The following is an 18,477-nucleotide window of genomic DNA, read 5'->3' as shown; positions in this document are numbered from 1 at the left end:
TTGGCTGCAGCTATGGTGTAGGTCACGTATCTGGCCAGATTCAATCCCTGGCCTAGGAACTTCCAAATGCCACAGGTGTGGCAGAAAAGAAAGAAATTAAAAAAAAACAAAAAAACAAAACAAAACAAAAAAAACTTAAAAAATTTAAAAAAGCTATGTGCCCACTGAAATAACTCTGGTAGGTTAGCCCATGCACGGGATAGAGACCAAATGCCCAAGAGCCTCAAGCCACAAACATTCTGTCCAAGTTCTATTCAACCATGAACTGCCTGCATGGTTCAGTCCTGAGGCCCCAGATGACATCAGATTTTCTGGGAGACCCTACTGCATGGATAGCACCAAGCAAAAGCTTCACAATATCTAGTCCTGTTACTTTTCACTGAAAACTGGTAAGCTGGAATTTTGACTAAAAAAACCTGTGATTAGTTGCCAAAGCCTTCACCTAAAATAGGTTTGCTAGGAGTTCCTGCTGTGGCACAGCAGAAATGAGTCCAACTAGTATCCGTGAGGATGAGGGTTCGATCCCTGCCCTCACTCAGTGGGTCGGGGATCCCTCATTGCCGTGAGCTGTGGTGTAGGTTGCAGACACAGTTTGGATCCCATGTTGCTGTGGCTGTGATGTAGGCCAGCAGCTGTGGCTCTGATTCAACCCCTAGCCTGGGAACCTCCATATGCTTTGGGCGCAGCTCAAAAAACAAAAGCAAAAAAACAACAAAAAACCCCAAAACGGTTTGCCAAAGCCATCTGCCCAGAAATAGCCAGGAGCAGCAAGATTCTTTCACTAATACCCTAACACTATGCCCTTTGCACCCTGCTTCCTTGGTGCTAATAAGCAGCTATGCTATAGGACTCTCCCCTCAACAGCCAGGTGGTGGCATACCTATCTCCCCTTTCAAACGAACTTCTCTGGAGCAAACTGGGCCTGGCTTCTCTCTGTTCCCCTGTACTTGGCAAAGCTCAAGGTTCTGACCCCAATCCTCCCTGAGCTGATATTCCCGAGGCCAGAGCTTCCTGTAGGCCCCTTTTCTTCTACATTGTGTTCCACCTACTCTACCACAGGGAACCCACTCCTCAGGTGGATCATGGAGACTGGCAGCCAGCCATCTATCCACTCACCTCTCTACTTACACACACTCCTGGGTCATTAAAACTTGCAGCAGGATGCACTCGATGTTCCTTCATCCGCCAAGATCATCTCCCATTTGGTCGAGGGGAAGTGGTCGTCATCATGGGAAACACAGCTTGCCTCTGAAAGATGAGGGGGGCCTGCACTGCCTGAGGCTATCTATGCACATGGACCCCTGTGGGCCCCTCATTAGGCAGGAATCACACAAGAGAGAGTGTATGGAGCACTTGTTAATCCGTTATGATTTATTAGCTGTACAGCAGTAGATCCTCCTCCCCAGCTTTCAACCCCATTACATATTTTATTACAGGTCTCGTGTTGGCGTCCTAAAATAATGAAAAATATCACACAGTACAGCTAAGTACAAAATGCATCAACCTAAAGTCTGATAGCTAACTGATGGCTCTCTTAAAAGCAATACACAGAAGAAAAAAGTGTCTGAAATCAGCAAGACTGAGGCTCTCTAAAAAACACATTTTTAACATGTGACAGTTCATGTGCAAGAATCACTTTAGTTGGTTTTGCTTCACATTATTATTTTTTGAAGATCCAAAGTTTAAATTACTGACCTAGTGAAATTTTCTGGCCCAGCTTTTAAGGGCTGCTGTGACCCACTCATAATCACCCTTCTGCTTTAATAGAGGATTTATAAAACACAAAATTCAGCTAGAAACAAAGCAAAGAAGATGTAGATGGGAAATCATAACTCAAAGTTAATTGTACAAGGTTCAAATGCTGGCTCCACGGGCTGGAAATCACGATCTTCCAAGTGGATGTCTGTCACTAGCAGGCAGCAGTCTGGGTGCCGTTCTGCTACATGATTGTGATCCAATTCCTTGTCAACATTTATATATTATAGTCTGTGGTAACTTAATTTGCAAGTAATTAAAATGCTGGGTTTTCTTACACTGCACTTCTTTTCAACCTCTTAATTAATGGAAAAGATTAAAATGTAAAAAAAGTTATTTACAAGCTTGACCATACCAGAAACTTTGCCAAGAAAGAGGCAAAGCCTTTAGGACAGAAACTGACCGTAGCATGCCGTACTACTGGTGTGCAGCTGACTCCAAGCAAAGGGAGTCAGGGAAAAGCAAAAGCAAAAACCAGTTTAAAAGTCTAAGTCTTTCCCAAGTCCGCATTTACAATTAAAAACTCCTGGGAAGAAGACCATAGAACTCTGGGAAACCCGGTGGTGGTTTCTGGAGTGGTTTACCATAGCAAGAGAGAGGGTTCAATGTCTGTGTTTCCATCCAAGAAAACCAGTTAGGCGTCAACACTGTCCTCAGCACTTCACAGTAAACCCTCAGGGACTCAGAACACTCCATGATTTGCTAACATCAAACAGCAAGTTCTAGTTAAATCACATTTTTCTAACATCATCCTTGAAGTTTTAGCTCTCAGTATGTTTGGTAAAATGATGCTTTTCCCAAAGCCAAAAGAAGAAAGGGAGAAAAATTAAGATGCGGGCCGTTTAAACACAGCCCAGAGCAGTCCTGGCAATGAGTGAGGCCCCGCCATCACCGGTCCATCATGCTGAGGATCATCTCAGGCGTGAGGTCTCCGTTGGGGGCATCTGTGGCAGCTGGCTGGGCCTCCTCTTCTTCCCCCTCTGCAGGTTCTGCATCTGGCTCTTTTTTGACTTCAACTATAATGTTCTCAATTGCACCTGTATTCTGGTCTTCAACCTGAATGATGGCTGTTGCTGGCAAAGAAGAACATGAACAAAACAAATGCTCCATTAAAGCCCCCAAGGATTTTAAGGGTCTTTTCAGACTTGACACTAAATGAATGTCAGCAACACAGGAAAGACTTAGTAGCAGAGAGATACAGAGAAAGTCAATAAAAAGGACTTAATAACCTAAAATGTGACCATACACAAAGCCCAATACTTTAGATACTCTCAAAGAACAAAATGCTGACATTCATCTTCATATGCCTACCAAATTACATATTTAAAACCTTAGTTCTCAGAGTTCCCATCATGGCTTAGCGGTAATGAACCTGACTAGTATCTATGAGGACAGAGGTTCAGTCCCTGGCCTCACTCGGTGGGTTAAGGATCTGGTGTTGCTGTGGCTGTGGTGTAGGCTGGCAGCTAAGGCCTCGTTTTGACCCCTAGGCTGGGAACTTCCACATACCTCGGGTGCAGCCCTAAAAAAAGCAAACAAAACCCCTTAGTTTTCCCTTATGTTATAAATTTGGACTTCACAATATTGTGTGTGAGACAGACAAAAATGCAGACAGTGCAGGACTAGAAATACTTGAGGATATAATGTAGGTCTGTTTTAGAGATGACCCATCTATATTGCAAAAATTTGACATTTTTAACTGTGAAGCTCTCTCAACACCCAGGACCCTCCCTCAAGTGTGTGTATCCCAGGATCTATATAGGCAACCACTTCTTTTCAATAAACATCTGCACATGGGGCTCAGGGAGCATATTTTAAAAATTAGTGAAACCCTGCATCTGTTTAAGAAAGAAAGAAAAAAAAACAAAACAAAAAACAAAAAAACCCTACCACATTTTAGGAGATTCATTAACAGAATAGAGATCCGAGTTCCTGAGAACATGCTGTGACAAAGGCCATGTCTAGTACAGGACTGCTGCCCAACTGTCACACGTGGTGTGAGGTGGAGGGTGAACATCTCTGTGTCCTCTCATGAAATCAGGAGGCTAGCAACAGAATTCACAGGCCTGGATTTCTTAGAAGGGACAATCTCAGCATAGAAATTGCTTTATCCCTCCATCCTTTGGCTGTTTTAACATTCATTACCACATGAATTGTGCCAGCTGACTATGACTCTGGTTGTTTTGTGAAACTCTCCCACGTTAATAGTACCAATCTTGCAGAACCTAAGTACCCTTCTACTTTGGACTTTCTCTTGGTGAAACTTAACAAGCCTCTAGAGACTTTCTCAGATGTTCCCTAGTTAAAAATGAGAAAGTTGCTTCCTGAGATTTGTTTCCAGCATGACCTTAAACTTGTTCTCATGGCTCAGTTCCCATCTACCTGAAGAACAAGGAAGGACCTGTCTGGCTCTCCCATGTGCTGTAGAGGAAGCCAGCCTACTGAGCTGAGACAACTTACGCTGGGTCTGTTTGGGCTGGTTGGTTCTGCCAGGGGGGCGTCCTCTCCGCTTTTTAGCGGGTGGTGGGGCTGGGGTCACAGGCTGAGGCTCTGGCTCTGGTTCAATTTCCACTGCAGGCTCCTCCTCATCCTCATTGTCATCCAGGTCTGGCTCAGCATTTTCTTCTCATGAAATCAGGAAGAAGAGGTGGTAGGGCAAGAAGAGTGGTGGATGACAAAATAAAACAGAAATAATCACATATTCTGTAAAGTCTAGTTACGTATTTATTTTCATTGTTAAAAGACCATTTAAAGAACGCTTTCACTGCAATTTTTGTATCAGTGTTAATAAAGTAAAATGGGTACTGATTCAGAATTAATAAGCAAATCAACTTGAATAGTGTTATTCCTATTTTGTGTGGATTAGATAACTTTTTAGTTTTAGATACCAAAATACTGAGTTTTAAATTCTTTTCTTTTATTAGCTACGCCCTTGGCATACAGAAGTTCCCAGGTCACGGACTGAAACAGCACCATAGCAGGGACCTAAGCTGTACTAATGAAGGGTTCTTAACCTGCTGGGCCACCAGTGAACTCCTGAGTTTCAAATTCTTAGAGGCAACTCCATCTTATGCCAGTTATATATATGTATTTTTTGTCTTTTTAGGGCCATATCTGTGGCATATGGAGTTTCCCGGGCTAGGGTTGAATCGGCACTGTAGCCGCTGGCCTACACCAGAGCAATGCCAGACCTGAGCCGCATCTGTGACCTATACCACAGCTCAGGGCAACCACACCACAGCTCACAGCAATGCCATATCCTTAACCCACTGAGCGAAGCCAGGGATCGAACCTGCGTCCTCATGGATACTACTAAGATTTGTTTCTGCTAAGCCACAATGGGAACTCCTGTGCAAGTTATATTAAAAAACAAAAACAAAAAAACCCCATGCAAATAGTGTTTTTAAAATACTTTTTAACATCAAAGTGACCCAGTCATACATGTATATATTTATATTTATAGTCCCTCTCTTACACATAATCTTCTATCAGAGTCTATCGCAAGAAAATGGATATAGCTTCCTGTGCTATACACAGTAGGACCTCACTGCTTATCTACTCTAAATGTAATAGTTTTAAACCAACTATAATGGAAAAAGCAAAAACCATTAAAAAAAAAAAATAGGAGTTCCCGGCACGGCACGGCAGAAACAAATCTGACTAGGAACCATGAGGTATTGGGTTCGATCCCTAGCCTCACTCAGTGGGTTAAGGATCCAGTGTTGCTGTGAACTGTGGTGTAGGTCGAAGACGCTGCTCGGATCTGATGTTGTGGCTGTGGCATAGGCCAGCAGTTATACTCCAACTGGACCCCTAGCTTGGTAACCGCCATACACTGTGAGTGTGGCCCTAAATAAATAAATTAAATTAAATTAAAAAAATAAATGTAACAGTTTGCATCTACTAAACTCAAACTCCCAGTCCATCCCACTCCCTCCTCCCACAAAGAGGGTTTTTTTATTTATTTATATATTTTTTCTACTGTACAGCATGGTGACCCAGTTATACATATATGTATACATTCCACAAAGTATTTTAATTTGAAAATGAAACAATATGTTCTTTCCTCCTATGATACAAGGATAAAGCAGGACACTAAGCCTGAGACGGACCCCTCGAGACTGGTGAAAGGTATGCATTTGTACAAAGTTCTTTTTTTTGTGTGTGCGACTTTTTTGCTTTTTCTAGGGCTGCTCCCGTGGCATATGGAGGTTCCCAGGTTAGGGGTCTAATTGGAGCTATAGCTGCTGGCCCATGCCAGAGCCACAGCAACACCAGATCCGAGGTGCATCTTCGACCTACACCGCAGCTCACAGCAACGCCAGATCCTTAACCCACTGAGCAAGGCTAGGGATCGAACCCGCAACCTCTCGGTTCCTAGTTGGATTTGTTAACCACTGCGCCACAAGAGGAACTCCTGTATGAAGTTCTTAAAGCACTTGTGATGTCCTATTAACTAGGATCAGCATAAGGCCAAGTTTTGGGATTTAATTCCCAGCTGTACCAGACCCAAATCGTCATTCTTAGCTCCCTTACCTTTTCTCCAATGCCAACATCACATAAAAGGAGAGGGAACTATAGTAGAAAGAATACTGACCTGGGACAAAGACCACACTGAACCTCAGTTTCCTTGGGTAATCTCTAAAGCACTCCCAATCCACTTACTAGTGATATGAGGATCACAAGGAGTGAGATAATGCCTTTAATTATGCTGTTACTTACATTCTACTACATAATCATAGCTGTTATTAACATTGTTAAATGGAGTTTTAACAATTCTCCATTATTTCACTTAGGCTTCATTAAATAAGAGCTATACCTCTCATTTTATGGAAACAGAGAAGCTAAGTGATTTGTAAGGCATAGCTAAATTGCAATTTGGAGTTGTTCTGCTGCCCACACCTGTATGCAGCCAAAGAGCTCTTGCTACTCCTCCCCCATCACCATGGCACAAAATGCACCCTGCTTGCCTTTCTCCAAGAAGCACAGGTTACAAGCACGTTTTCTTTCTCTGGTACCAAATGTTTAAATTTAGAATCTGTGGATAAACGCCTGATCTTCAGGACAACATGCCTTATTTATCAAGCGGCTGAAAGTCTAAGTAGAAATGGGGGGAATGTACTGGCATGTGGCAGTGTGTCAAGAATGACGTGCTTTCCTGCTGAACTTATTCAAGCCCCCATTGCCTAAGCTGGCCCAATGCCTAGAAAACTAAACAAATTCAGTCAGAACTGGGGCAAAAAGCACCCACAGGAGGTTAATAGGGTCAAAGGCTTAATGGCTTGGACAGATTTTGGCAAAAAGTCTTGAGAATAGCAGTAGAATCTGCTGGTCAATTTTTGCTGATGGCCAACAGATAGAACAACTTTTGGAAGGGAGCAAACATCACTGTATGACCTTTGTCAGTAGTGAGATGGAAATTCTAGACTTTCTGAAATAAAGAACTACTAGGTAAGAGGCCCAGGACAAAAAGTGTGTTCTACAAATCAGCAGTGCAGAAAACAAAAGGAAGAACTGTAGAAATCTACTAGGAACCATCAATAAACTCTGCAGGTGAGAGTATTTGGGTAAAGTACAATTAGCAAGTGAACAAGGCAGTACCATGAAGAAGAAGAGTATGGGACAGTATCTATGGTAACAGGTGGCTCTGCAACTCAGAGCAACTATAGGTTATCTTCAAGCTCAAGGCTATCTGTGGGTCTCTGCTGGTACTTGAGGCTCTTTGACACTCCTTGGCACTTCCCACTAGCCCACTCAGTTTCTTAGCCAAACAAAGGTTTCCCACAAAGATTCTCAGTAGAGAGTGATGTGCTTTTATAGAAATTAATTAGGGAGTTCCCACTGTGGCTCAGCAGGTTATAAACCCGACTAATAGTCATGAGGATGCGAGTTCAATCCCTGGCCCTGCTCAGTGGCTTAAGGACCCAGCGATGCTGTGAGCTGTGGTACAGGTCAAAGATGAGCTTCAGATTTCGCATCGCTGTGGTGTAGGACAGCAGCTATAAGTTCCAATTCGACCCCTAGCCTGGGAATTTCCATATGCTGTAGATGTGGCCCTAGAAAGAAAAAAAGAAAGAAAAATCAAGCAAAGAGACATTTTAAAACATATTTTTCACTAAAAGAAAAAAAAGAAAAAAAAAGAAAAAAAAGGTCAACAAAATAATAAATTGCTCTTATGCTTGGAAGAATACTCCCCCTTGGAAAAGTTAAAGTTCTGAACAGAAAAGTGAAAGCTTTATTAAGATAAACAAAAAATTAAAAAAGAGATCTTATTATAGTTACATATAAAAAACATACTGCTTTCATGAAAAAATTTTATAGTAAAACCAATTAGGTGACAGAAGTTCTCTAATATTAACATTTGGTTTTCAGGAATTTCATTGCCTCCCCACTATTGCTACTAATGAGCGATGCAGAAGACAAAATGATGACTCCTTAGAAATGCATTAGGAATCTCATAAGTGCATTTTCCCAAACAAAATCCCCCAACATCCTTTTCTACAAAAAGCTTAAATCTTTAAGCCTTTTCAACTGGGTGCCCGTAGCCCAAGTATACACATTATAAAATCTAACCCTGGAACGAGTTTGTATAATCAAATGTGACCCCTACATTACCAATCCTCTTGTTCTCCCCCTCCCTCTTCATGAGCAAATGCATACTCTGCCTGGATTTCATGACGAGAAAGGCAAAAAAAAAATCCCAAAGAACATCAAGAGTAGGAAAACAGGTAAAGTTTTAAATTATAAATGGAGAGATTAAGGTAGGAAGAGAAAGGCTGACCTTCACGGATTTGATCAACACATCTCAAGGCTAGGCTGACACAGGCAGTCAAACCAGAAGTTGGTCAGGATGCTTAAGCAACCTTCTTCATGTCCATTAGATTCATTGCTCAAATCTAGACCAGCTTCCTAAATGTAAAAGTTATGAACATAGAAAAGAAACTCTGCTGGCCTTAGAATATCACTAATCTGAGTAAACTGAGTAAAGAACTTAATTTTGCTTTGGCTTTAATTTTACATAACATATAATATCAAACAATGGAAAGGGATGAGAAAAAAAAAAATCTGCCCCAGGAATAAACTAACTGCTGTTGTAAATACATCAGGAAGACTGGAAGTTTGCATGAAGTGACTATCTCTATCCCAGCATATTCATACAAAAATACACTGGAAACTCTGCACCAAAATCTACCTATGTGTAACTAACTTCAACAAATAAGTCACTTACCACTGTCAGAGGAGTCTTCCTTTTTAGAGCGCATCTTTCTTTTTCTTCCACGTTTACTCTTCTTTGTTTCTCCTCCATTTTCCCCTTCTACACCATCTGGACCAGCACAATTATCAGCATGTCTTGCCATGGTATTCTAACACAAGGAACAAAACCCTCTATCACATTACTAAAAAAGGTTAAGATTAAAATTGGAAGTTCTCTTTTAGTTAAAGAACAAAAAACAATTGGGGGGGGGAATCCATATTAAGTCTCAGTGTTCTAGTATCTGCTCAGTGTGTCCTGAACATGCTCTTCCCATTCAGGGGACATGGTCTCCGTCTGGAGAGGGAGAAATGAGAGTGCTGCTCAGAAGATGAGGCTGGGTCCTCTGAGCACAAGAGAATCACACCAGCTCCCTACTCTGTGTAGACCTGACTGGCATGGCCCCAAGGGAAGATCCAGGACAGACCTATTAAAAAAGTTTCATCCCTTCCATTGGCAGAAGGGTTCACACACAGAAAACCTCAAAGTGGGGGTGACTGGCCCTTTCCAAATGATAGAGAATCTCCGTATTTATTCTCAATGGAAAAGACAGCCCTGCTTTGCAGTGGAAGCTCAAGAACATGGTATCAAGAGCTGTAACACAGAAAGTAAAGTTGTGACTCTTACCCGGCGTGTAAATGTTTTCCCACATTTAGAACAGACGAAGGCCGCAGGGACAAAGTTGGGATCGTGATAGCGTTTGAAGTGCATGTCGAGGAGCTGTTTCTGGCGGAAGGTCTTGTCGCAGTGGCTGCAGGCATAAGGCTTCTCCCCTGTGTGGGTGCGCTTGTGCATGATCATGTGCCTCTCCTGAAAGAGGGCAGGTGGGGGAAGGTCTCAGAGCCTTTCTATGGCTGCTACCCCAACCACCACCTGTGTGCATGTAGCTGACAAGACCTGTCTCTTCCAAGGGTCTCAGCTCAAAATTGCTTGTTGAGAGGAAAGTTAACTTTACCAGGGTGCAAAACTGCTTCCAAAAATCCTAGCACAGCTAAGCTCACTCTTGCCAGGCTGCTTCTGTAGATCACTCCCAAGCATCAGGCCCCAGGACAGCTTCCTCCCTCCTCTCAAGTCCTAGACTTATTTCCCATGGTTTCAAGAAAAGCAAGTAGTCTGTCTGGATGGGGTGGAGGGCAGGAGGGAAACAGTGGCTGAAGAAAATGTCACAGCTGATACAACTGAGAAGCAGAACATTTGGTGACAATCTCATAAATCAGTTTGAATATATCCTTAAAAAAGCCACAATTCAAGGTATATAAAAACCCTCTGATAAAAGCTAACACTAATAGGTCATCAACTGTTGTAACTGTGAAGGTTTCTACCTGTCTGCAGGCATAATCACACTGATCACACTTAAAGCGCTTCTCATTCTTGTGTGACTTCTGGTGCTGGATGAGGGCATAGCGTTCATGAAACACAGCATCGCAGTATCGGCATTTCTTGCCCTGCTCAATGTAGGAATGCTGCTTTCGCAAGTGGACACCTAAAAGCAAAACACAAAAGCCCAGTCCAACTTCTGAAAACACAAACAATAAACAAACATTTCAGAGAGTTAAAAATAAAGAGTTCCCATTGTGGTAAAGTGGAAATGAATCTGACTAGGAACCATGAGGTAGCAGGTTCGATCTCTGGCCTTGCTCAGTGGGTTAAAGATTCGGTGTTGCCATGAGCTGTGGTGTACATCAAAGATACTGCTTGGATCTGACATTGCTATGGCTATGGTGCAGGCTGGCAGCTATAGCTCCGATTCGACCCCTAGCCCTGGGAATCTCCATATGCCACCAGTGTGGCCCTAAAAAGCAAAAAAAAAAAAAAAAAAAAAAAAAAAAGCAAAAAAAAAAGCAAAAAAAGAAAGTTAATACATTTGTTGGAATTCCTATGTGGCTCACAGCATACCTACTCGGTGTTGTTCTACAGTGGCTGTGGCTCGACCCCTGGTTCAGGAACTTCCATGTGCCTCAGGTACAGCCACTTGTTTAAAAAGAAAAAAAATTTCTTCTTGCTTCTTAAAATAATTACTTAGGGGGCTATACAGAAAATGAATTAAAAGGAGGAATAATAAAAGATGTGGGGAAACTATTTGAGATAATGAAACAGGATAGGAGAGAGAAGGCTGTGGTTTGGGCAAGGGAGATATAGTGGGTAATGAAGGCAAGTAGAAAACTGATGGGAGATCTAGGCAGCTGAATCAATAGGATTGAGTACCTGACTGGAGAGAGAGGAAGAGAAAGGTGGGTGTCAGGAAATGTGAGTAGATGATAGGGCCATTTACTGACTTAAGGAATAGTGGAAAAGAACTAAAGCCCAGCTGTGTGTTTGTCTTTGGGGAGAGGGAGTAAAGGGGTTTTAGACCTTCAGTTTTGAACTTTTTTTTTTCTGGCCTTGCCTGTGGCATGCAGAAGATCCCAGGCCAGGGATCAAACCTATACCAACAGCAGTGACCCAAGCCACTGCACTGAGACCACCAGATCCTTAATTTGTTGAGCCATTTGGGAACTCCTGAACATGTTGAAGTTGAAATGCCAATACTATCAAGTAGGGATTAGGGATGGCAAGGGACAGATGGTTATAGAAGCCTAACTCAAAGTAAAGATCTGGAGTAGGATCTGAGACCACAGGAGCTGATATTATCACTAAGGCAAAGAGAAAACAAAGAAAAAGAAGAGTGTGGTTCCTTGTCTTAAGAAATCTAACAGTTAGGGCCAATGAAAGGAAAAAACAGTTAAAATAAGAGAAGGCAGAGTTACCACTGTGCCACAGTGGATTGAGCTGTGGCACAGTGGATTAAGCTGTGGCTTAAGCCTCAGCTGCAGCTCCGTTTCAACCCCTAGCCTGGGAACTTCCATATGCCATGGGTGCGGCCATTAAAAAAAAAGAGAGAAGTTCGAGAAGAAACAGTTGGAGAAGTAGGAAGAAAACCAATAGGATGTACTGCCATGGAAGTTGAAGGAAGAGTGTTGTGTTCTAAGGAGGATTATGCAGCCTACTATGAAGAATGATGTTAAGAGATCAAGGGAGATAGAAAACTGAAAGTTCCCTACAGTCTGCAATGTGGATTCATTGGTGATCTTAGCCAGAGTCTCTTTACAGAGTGACAGGGTGTAAGCCAGATGGGAAGGAAACTGGAAGCTGAGGAAGAGAGAACTCTGAGGGCTATAACTCTTCATAAGGACAGGCTGGGAAGGAAGGAAGAGTTACTTAAACTTAGATGGGCAAAGTCTTTGTTTTTTTTTTAAAGAGAGCAATATAAGCACATTTAGAGTTAAGGGGAAAGATGAAGGAATGAGAACATGAAAATGAAGGTAAAGAGGCAATATTTGACCATGTAAAGGCTGGCAACCCACAGGAGAATAGGATCAGGGCAAAGGAAAAGGCAAGGGTCAGGTCTCAGACAATAGTGACACCAACTCTCTAGTAGCAGATGGGGAAAGTGGATGGATACGAGTAAATTAATTAATTAATTAATTAATTTTTGTCTCTTGCCTTTTGAGGGCCACGGCAATATGAAGGTTCTGAGGCTAAGGGTCTAATCAGAGCTATAGCTGCTGGCCTACGCCAGAGCCACAGCAATGCCAGATCCCAGCCATCTGTGACCTACACCACAGCTCACGGCAATGGCAGATCCTTAACTCACTGAGCAAGGCCAGGGATCGAACCCACAACCACATGGTTCCTAGTCTGATTCATTTCCCTTTCACCATGACGGGAACTCCAGTACCGGTAAATTTATAATTTGATAACAGGAAATTTGAAGTTTCAATCTGTTGCCTTTATTTTTGTGTGTGTGAAGTAGTAAGATGCTGCATACTGAGACCAAGGAGGCAGAGAAAAGGGGAGGAAGATTAGAGGTTGAAAGAAAGTTAACAACGATTTACCCTATTCTGTCGTGATACCTCCCACATAGCAGGCACCCAAACATTCGTGGAATCAATGAACGGACAAACTCACTGAGGAGAATAGAAGTATAACTGATGAGGATAAACATTTGGATAACCCAGGAGCAATGACAGAGAGCCCAGCTGCATCTGGGATCATGAATTTATGGTGCTACTGATCTATTCAATTAAGGTGATATCACATCAAACATAAAAGACGGCCAATTCTGAGAATGAAAATAAGGAAAGGGAAAGGAATGGCTCACTTTTCACTCTCTACACATGCTCATTATATGAAGGCCTTTTACACAAACATAATGTATTACTTCATGTAATTTTTTAGGCCTCAACTTTCCCCTTCTGGTCCTCAGATAGAGACGTAACTTAATGTAAAACTTTCTTTTGTATGTTCTTATTAAACACTTACAATAATAATCCTGTAAGGTAGATGTTATACCTATGTATCAGTTGAAAATAAAAAAAAGGACTGAGAGCAGTAAGTATTTGGAGGTGAATCTTGAATCTAGCAGGTCTTATCTCCAAAGCCCATGCTTTCCTATGTCTCAAAATGATGAAGCTTTTTTTGTGTGTTTGTGTTTCTAGGGCCACATCGATGGCATATGGAGGTTCCTCGGCTAGGGGTCAAATCACAGCTGTAGCTACTGGCCTACACCATAGCCACAGCAACGCCAGATCCGTGCTGCATCTGTGACCTACACCAGACTTCATTGTAACACTGGATCCTTAAACCAGGGATTGAACCCACATCCTCAAGAACACTAGTCGGGTTGTTACATGGAGCTACAATGGAAACTCCCCAAAGTGATGAATCTTAACTACTGCATATTAGAGTAAAATCAAACCTGATTTAGAGAGGGAACACAAACTCGTCTGGGAATAGTTTGGGGGAGATAACTTTTATTTGATAGTTCCTAGACAATTGAGTGCCTCATAAAGAGCTCATTATGTAGGGTCTAAGAGGTATGCTAGTATAAAACATTCAAGGTTCCGATATGCCTCCTAAAAGTGAAGAACTTAAAAAAAAAAAAAAAAAAAAGAGTAATCCAAACGGTTGCCTAACAGTTCACACGCACTGCTGCCATAGGGTGTTTTGAGCTTAGATTTCACTTTCTATGCAATAAACATTAAAACCCTCATTTCCCTGAGGAGAGTGTCTCTTAAACTTTACCAATAGAGTCCTTTCAACAGCAGAATAGGATAAACATGTGACTCATTGGATCTTATGTGGGGCCCAAAGTCCTCTACTTAAGTTTTACTCAAAACCTTTTGAGTAAAACCAATGTGGCAGAAAGACAGGCCAAGTTTATGCTGTAGCCTGGCATGCTGCAGATATGACCTGGGTATTTATATACTCCTTAGTGTGAGAAACAGCTCTAGAGGGTTGCAGAAAACTCAGGTCCAGCTTTCCCACTCATAAGGTTTGTTATGCAGTTTTGGTCAAGACACCTGTTCATCACTTATAAACCTAGAATAAATATGCCTTGATGACTTCATATAGTTGTAAAGATCAAATGAGTAAAAAAGTAATCTGTAAAGTACAATTTAAATGTATAATAATGATACAGTAATTATTATTACCATTATTATTCAGGAAGCAATGCATTTTGGACAGAGAAGAGGCTGGGGCAATATTTTATATCTTTTTTTTGTTTTTTGGTCTTTTTGTCTTTCCTAGGGCTGCTACCGCAGCATAGGGAGGTTCACAGGCTAGGGGTCTAATTGGAGCTGTTGCTGCCAGCCTACGCCAGAGCCACAGCAATGCAGGATCCAAGGCACGTCTGCAAACTACACCACAGCTCATGGCACTAAGTGTATCCTTAACCCACTAAGCAAGGCCAGGGATCGAACCCACAACCTCATGGTTCCTACTCAAGATTCATTAACCACAGAGCCACGACAGGAACTCTGATATTTTCTATCTTTTAAGTAATAAAAACAAAGGGAGAAACCTACTTTTCTTTCTGCTTTTTAGGGCTTCATATGTAGCACATGGAAGTTCCCAGGCTAGGGGCTAAATCAGAGCTGCAGCTGCCAGCCTATGCTAAATTGAAGCTGTATCTATGACCTACACCACAGCTCATGGCAACATTGGATCCTTAACGCACTGAGCAAGGCCGGTGATTAAACCCGTATCCTCATGGATACTAGTTGGGTTGTTACCACAGAGCCGCAACAGGAACTCCCAGATAAATGACCTTATCTTTAAGAGTATGAATCATACTAAAATTTCTACTAAACTCTGCCTCTATGTAAATTCTAGCTTAATTATGTACAGAAACATAGCTATTACCAAACCAATAAAACAGACCAATTACCTAGAGAAAATACAGATGTTTTGGAAAAAACTCAAAGTGAACTGACCTTAGTTCAAATACACTATGTCACTTCCCTATTTGGGGACTTTAATAACATTACCAATGAAAACTACTAATTAAAAATCCGCTGGAGTTCCCGTCACAGCTCAGCAGTAATGAATCCAACTAGTATCCATGAGGATGCGTGGGTTTGATCCCTGGCCTCACTCAGTGGGTTAAGAATCCAGGGTTGCTATGAGCTGTGGTACAGGTCCCAGACACAGCTCGGATCTGGCACTGCTGTGGCTGTGGTGTAGGCCGGCAGCTACTGCTCTGATGTGACCCCTAGCCTGGGACCTTCCATACACTGGAGGTGCAGCCCTAAAAAGACAGAAATAAAATAAAAATACACTGTTTTCTCTCATTACAGCTGCAGTTAATTTATAGATGAGCTATATGCAGGAAAGAATCTTGCAGCCTAGCTCCAATAAGAGAAAGAAGAAACAAAGAAATAGCAGCTAAGCAAGGGCTTTTATTTATTTATTTAGGCTGTACCCACTGCAAACAGAAATTCCCAGGCCAGGAACTGAATAAGCACCACAGCAGTGACAAACATGGAAGATGGATCCTTAACCGCTAGGCCACCAGGGAACTCCAACAATGGCTTTTTTTAAAGGACTGCATCTGTGGCATATGGAAGTTCCCAGGCTAGGGATCAAATCAGAACTGCAACTGCCAGCCTACAGCACAGCTTGCAGCAATGCCAGATCCTTAACCCGCTAAGCAAGGCGGGAATTGAACCCATATCCTTATGGATACTAGTTACGTTCTTAACCTGCTGAACCACAACAGGAACTCCCCAGCAATGGCTTTTATTAAATGGCAGGCCAATCAAACAGACAAAACTTACACAAGTCAGAAAAGGAAGTAGGTTGTAATCTTCATTATTTTCACAAATCCGTCAAAACATACTTTCCATTTGCCACTAATTAATGTACTTACCCAAATCACTTTTTCGGGCTATGACAGTGTCACAGTGGGGACAGTGAAATTTGGCCACATTTTCTGTGTGCTTCTGTAAAATGTGCATCTTCATGGTACCACTTTGGGTAAATCGTGCATGACAAATATAACATTCGTAAGGTTTTTCCCCTTAAAAGGAAATACAGAATGAACAAATTAGATGAAATGACTATTATCATTTAGTTGGAGAGTAATAATCCAGATGGCTAATCCACAGAGAATCTATAGTTCTTTCTCAGGAAGGCTGATGCTCAGGCCCAATGCCTGGCTCATGTCTATCTTCAGAGATGGAAAACAAATCCTCAACTGTGGCTGCAACCTCAGTTCTGCCCAGCTCTGCCACAGTCTTAACATTAGTAAGAGTAGCAGTACTTCCCTTTGGGGGAGAGCAGATAAGATGACAAGAGGACCTACAAGTCTTCTTTTCAGGAATAGCACTCAGAAAAACTGATGAACTGGGTTAGGCAAACTACCCAGACTCCTTTTAACAGTAAACTTTCCATTCTCCAATGTATATTCATAGCAATGAATTCCAAAGATATGCCAGAGAAGTATTCACCAATTACATAGTACTCACATGCCAGCCTCCTATGTGGGTAACGGGGGCATGCGGGGGGTCACAGGGTCCCTTGGAATCCACTAAAAAGCTGTTCATTAATACAAGGAAGAAATCCTACCTGAATGAGTTCTCATGTGCCTTTTCAGCTTATATGTGTCCCTGCTGGCATAACTGCACAAGCTGCACTGGAAAGGACGCTCTCCAGTGTGAGAGCGAATATGACGTTTTAATTTGCTAACCTGAAATACAAAAGGAACCAAACTTCTTAAACTTCCATTAACATAGACTGTGGGTCAGGCACAAAAACTTTGTTTTGAGGTACTAAAGCTCATAATACAGAAAAAGTCTAAAAGATTGTATTTTTCTTTTATTATTATTTTTTGCTTTTTAGGGCTGTACTCATGGATATGGAGATTCTCAGGCGAGGGGTCTAATTGGAGCTACAGCTGCCGGACTATGCCACTGCAACTTGGGATACAACCTGCATCTGTGACCTATACCACAGCTCACAGCAACGATGGATCCTTAACCCACTGAGTGAGGCCAGGGATTGCACCTGCAACCTCATGGTTACTAGTTGGATTTGTTTTCACTGCACCACAGGGGAACTCCTAAAAGTATTTCTTCCTTCTCGTTAATAGTAAACTGTAGCCTCTGAAATCCCTATCACAATCCAAGGGAAGAAAATAAAAGGGATGGTGCATATATGAATCAAGACAGGCTATTAACAATTTAGGCTGGGTGATAGGTACATGAGGACATATTACACTATTCTGTCTACTTACATATTTGAAATCTTCCATAATAGTTTAAAAATAATCCATGCTTATTTATGGATCGATTTTCTAATAAATTTTGAGTTCAAGCTAGTAAGCATATTTTAAGTGCTCTCAGTCTATCTTCCCATTATCAGTACTTCAGAAAGGCCAGGCATCAGGGGCCTCTCACCTTCCTCGATATGGACTTATGCTTTTTCTTTTTTTTTTTTGGCTGCACCCACCACATATGAAAGTTCCCAGGCCAAAGACTGAACCTGTACTACAGGAGTGACCCAAGCCTCAACAGTGACAATGCTGGATCCTTAACCCACTGAGCCACCAGGGAACTCCAGGACTTATGCTTTTTGTCTCCTATTGGGGGGACAAAACAGTTGACTTTCAAACTTGACTCTAAAAAGTGCTTTTAACACTAACGTTTGATTTGAAAATTTTACAGTGTTTCAATTTTCACACTAAAATCCCCCTTCACGTTTACTAAGGGCTAACATAGTAAAATTTCATTCAGTGTAAGGCTAAAGAACGGTCCCACAGCATTACTGAATAATACTCTTTCCAAGATTTGCCTATTTATCACATATTAAATTCCTACACACACACAAGGATCTGTTTTCCTTTTTCTTTGCTCTTTAGGGCTGTACTCACAGCATATGGAAGTTTCCAGATTAGGGATGGAATTGGAGCTACAGCTGCCAGCCACAGCCACAGCCAAACGGGATCTGCGACCTATACCACAGCTCATGGCAATGCCAGATCCCCAACCCACTGAGTGAGGCCAGAGTTGAAATCCATATCCTCATGGATATTAGTTGGATTGTTTCTACTGCACCACAATGGGAACTCTGGATCTGTTCTTTTTCAGCAAAGTATTGTTTGTTTATTCCTGTTCCAATATCACACTGCCTTCATTTACCACAGAGTT

General features: G+C 42.0%; 1 protein-coding gene across 3 annotated transcripts in view; it reads right to left on the bottom strand.

Annotated features, from left to right (window-relative positions):
• Positions 1-1,343: 1,343 nt before the first annotated feature.
• Positions 1,344-18,477, bottom strand: part of CTCF (CCCTC-binding factor) — a 64,641-nt gene continuing 47,507 nt past the window's right edge. For 2 of the 3 annotated variants that reach the window (XM_047789869.1, XM_047789870.1), the window contains exons 6-12: positions 16,898-17,018; positions 16,200-16,349; positions 10,330-10,490; positions 9,635-9,817; positions 8,984-9,119; positions 4,216-4,377; positions 1,344-2,828 (exon numbers count right to left, since the gene is read on the bottom strand). In XM_047789869.1, coding sequence (XP_047645825.1) covers positions 2,644-2,828; positions 4,216-4,377; positions 8,984-9,119; positions 9,635-9,817; positions 10,330-10,490; positions 16,200-16,349; positions 16,898-17,018 — 1,098 coding nt within the window. In that variant the 3' untranslated portion in view covers positions 1,344-2,643. The remainder of the gene's footprint in view (positions 2,829-4,215; positions 4,378-8,983; positions 9,120-9,634; positions 9,818-10,329; positions 10,491-16,199; positions 16,350-16,897; positions 17,019-18,477) is intronic. The other variant, XM_047789871.1, reaches the window with a different exon arrangement.

The sequence above is a fragment of the Phacochoerus africanus genome, chromosome 8 (genome assembly GCF_016906955.1).
Source record: "Phacochoerus africanus isolate WHEZ1 chromosome 8, ROS_Pafr_v1, whole genome shotgun sequence".
Taxonomy (NCBI): domain Eukaryota; kingdom Metazoa; phylum Chordata; class Mammalia; order Artiodactyla; family Suidae; genus Phacochoerus; species Phacochoerus africanus.
The sequence above is the reverse complement of the archived record's forward strand: the minus strand, read 5'-3'. Positions and strand labels throughout refer to the sequence as shown.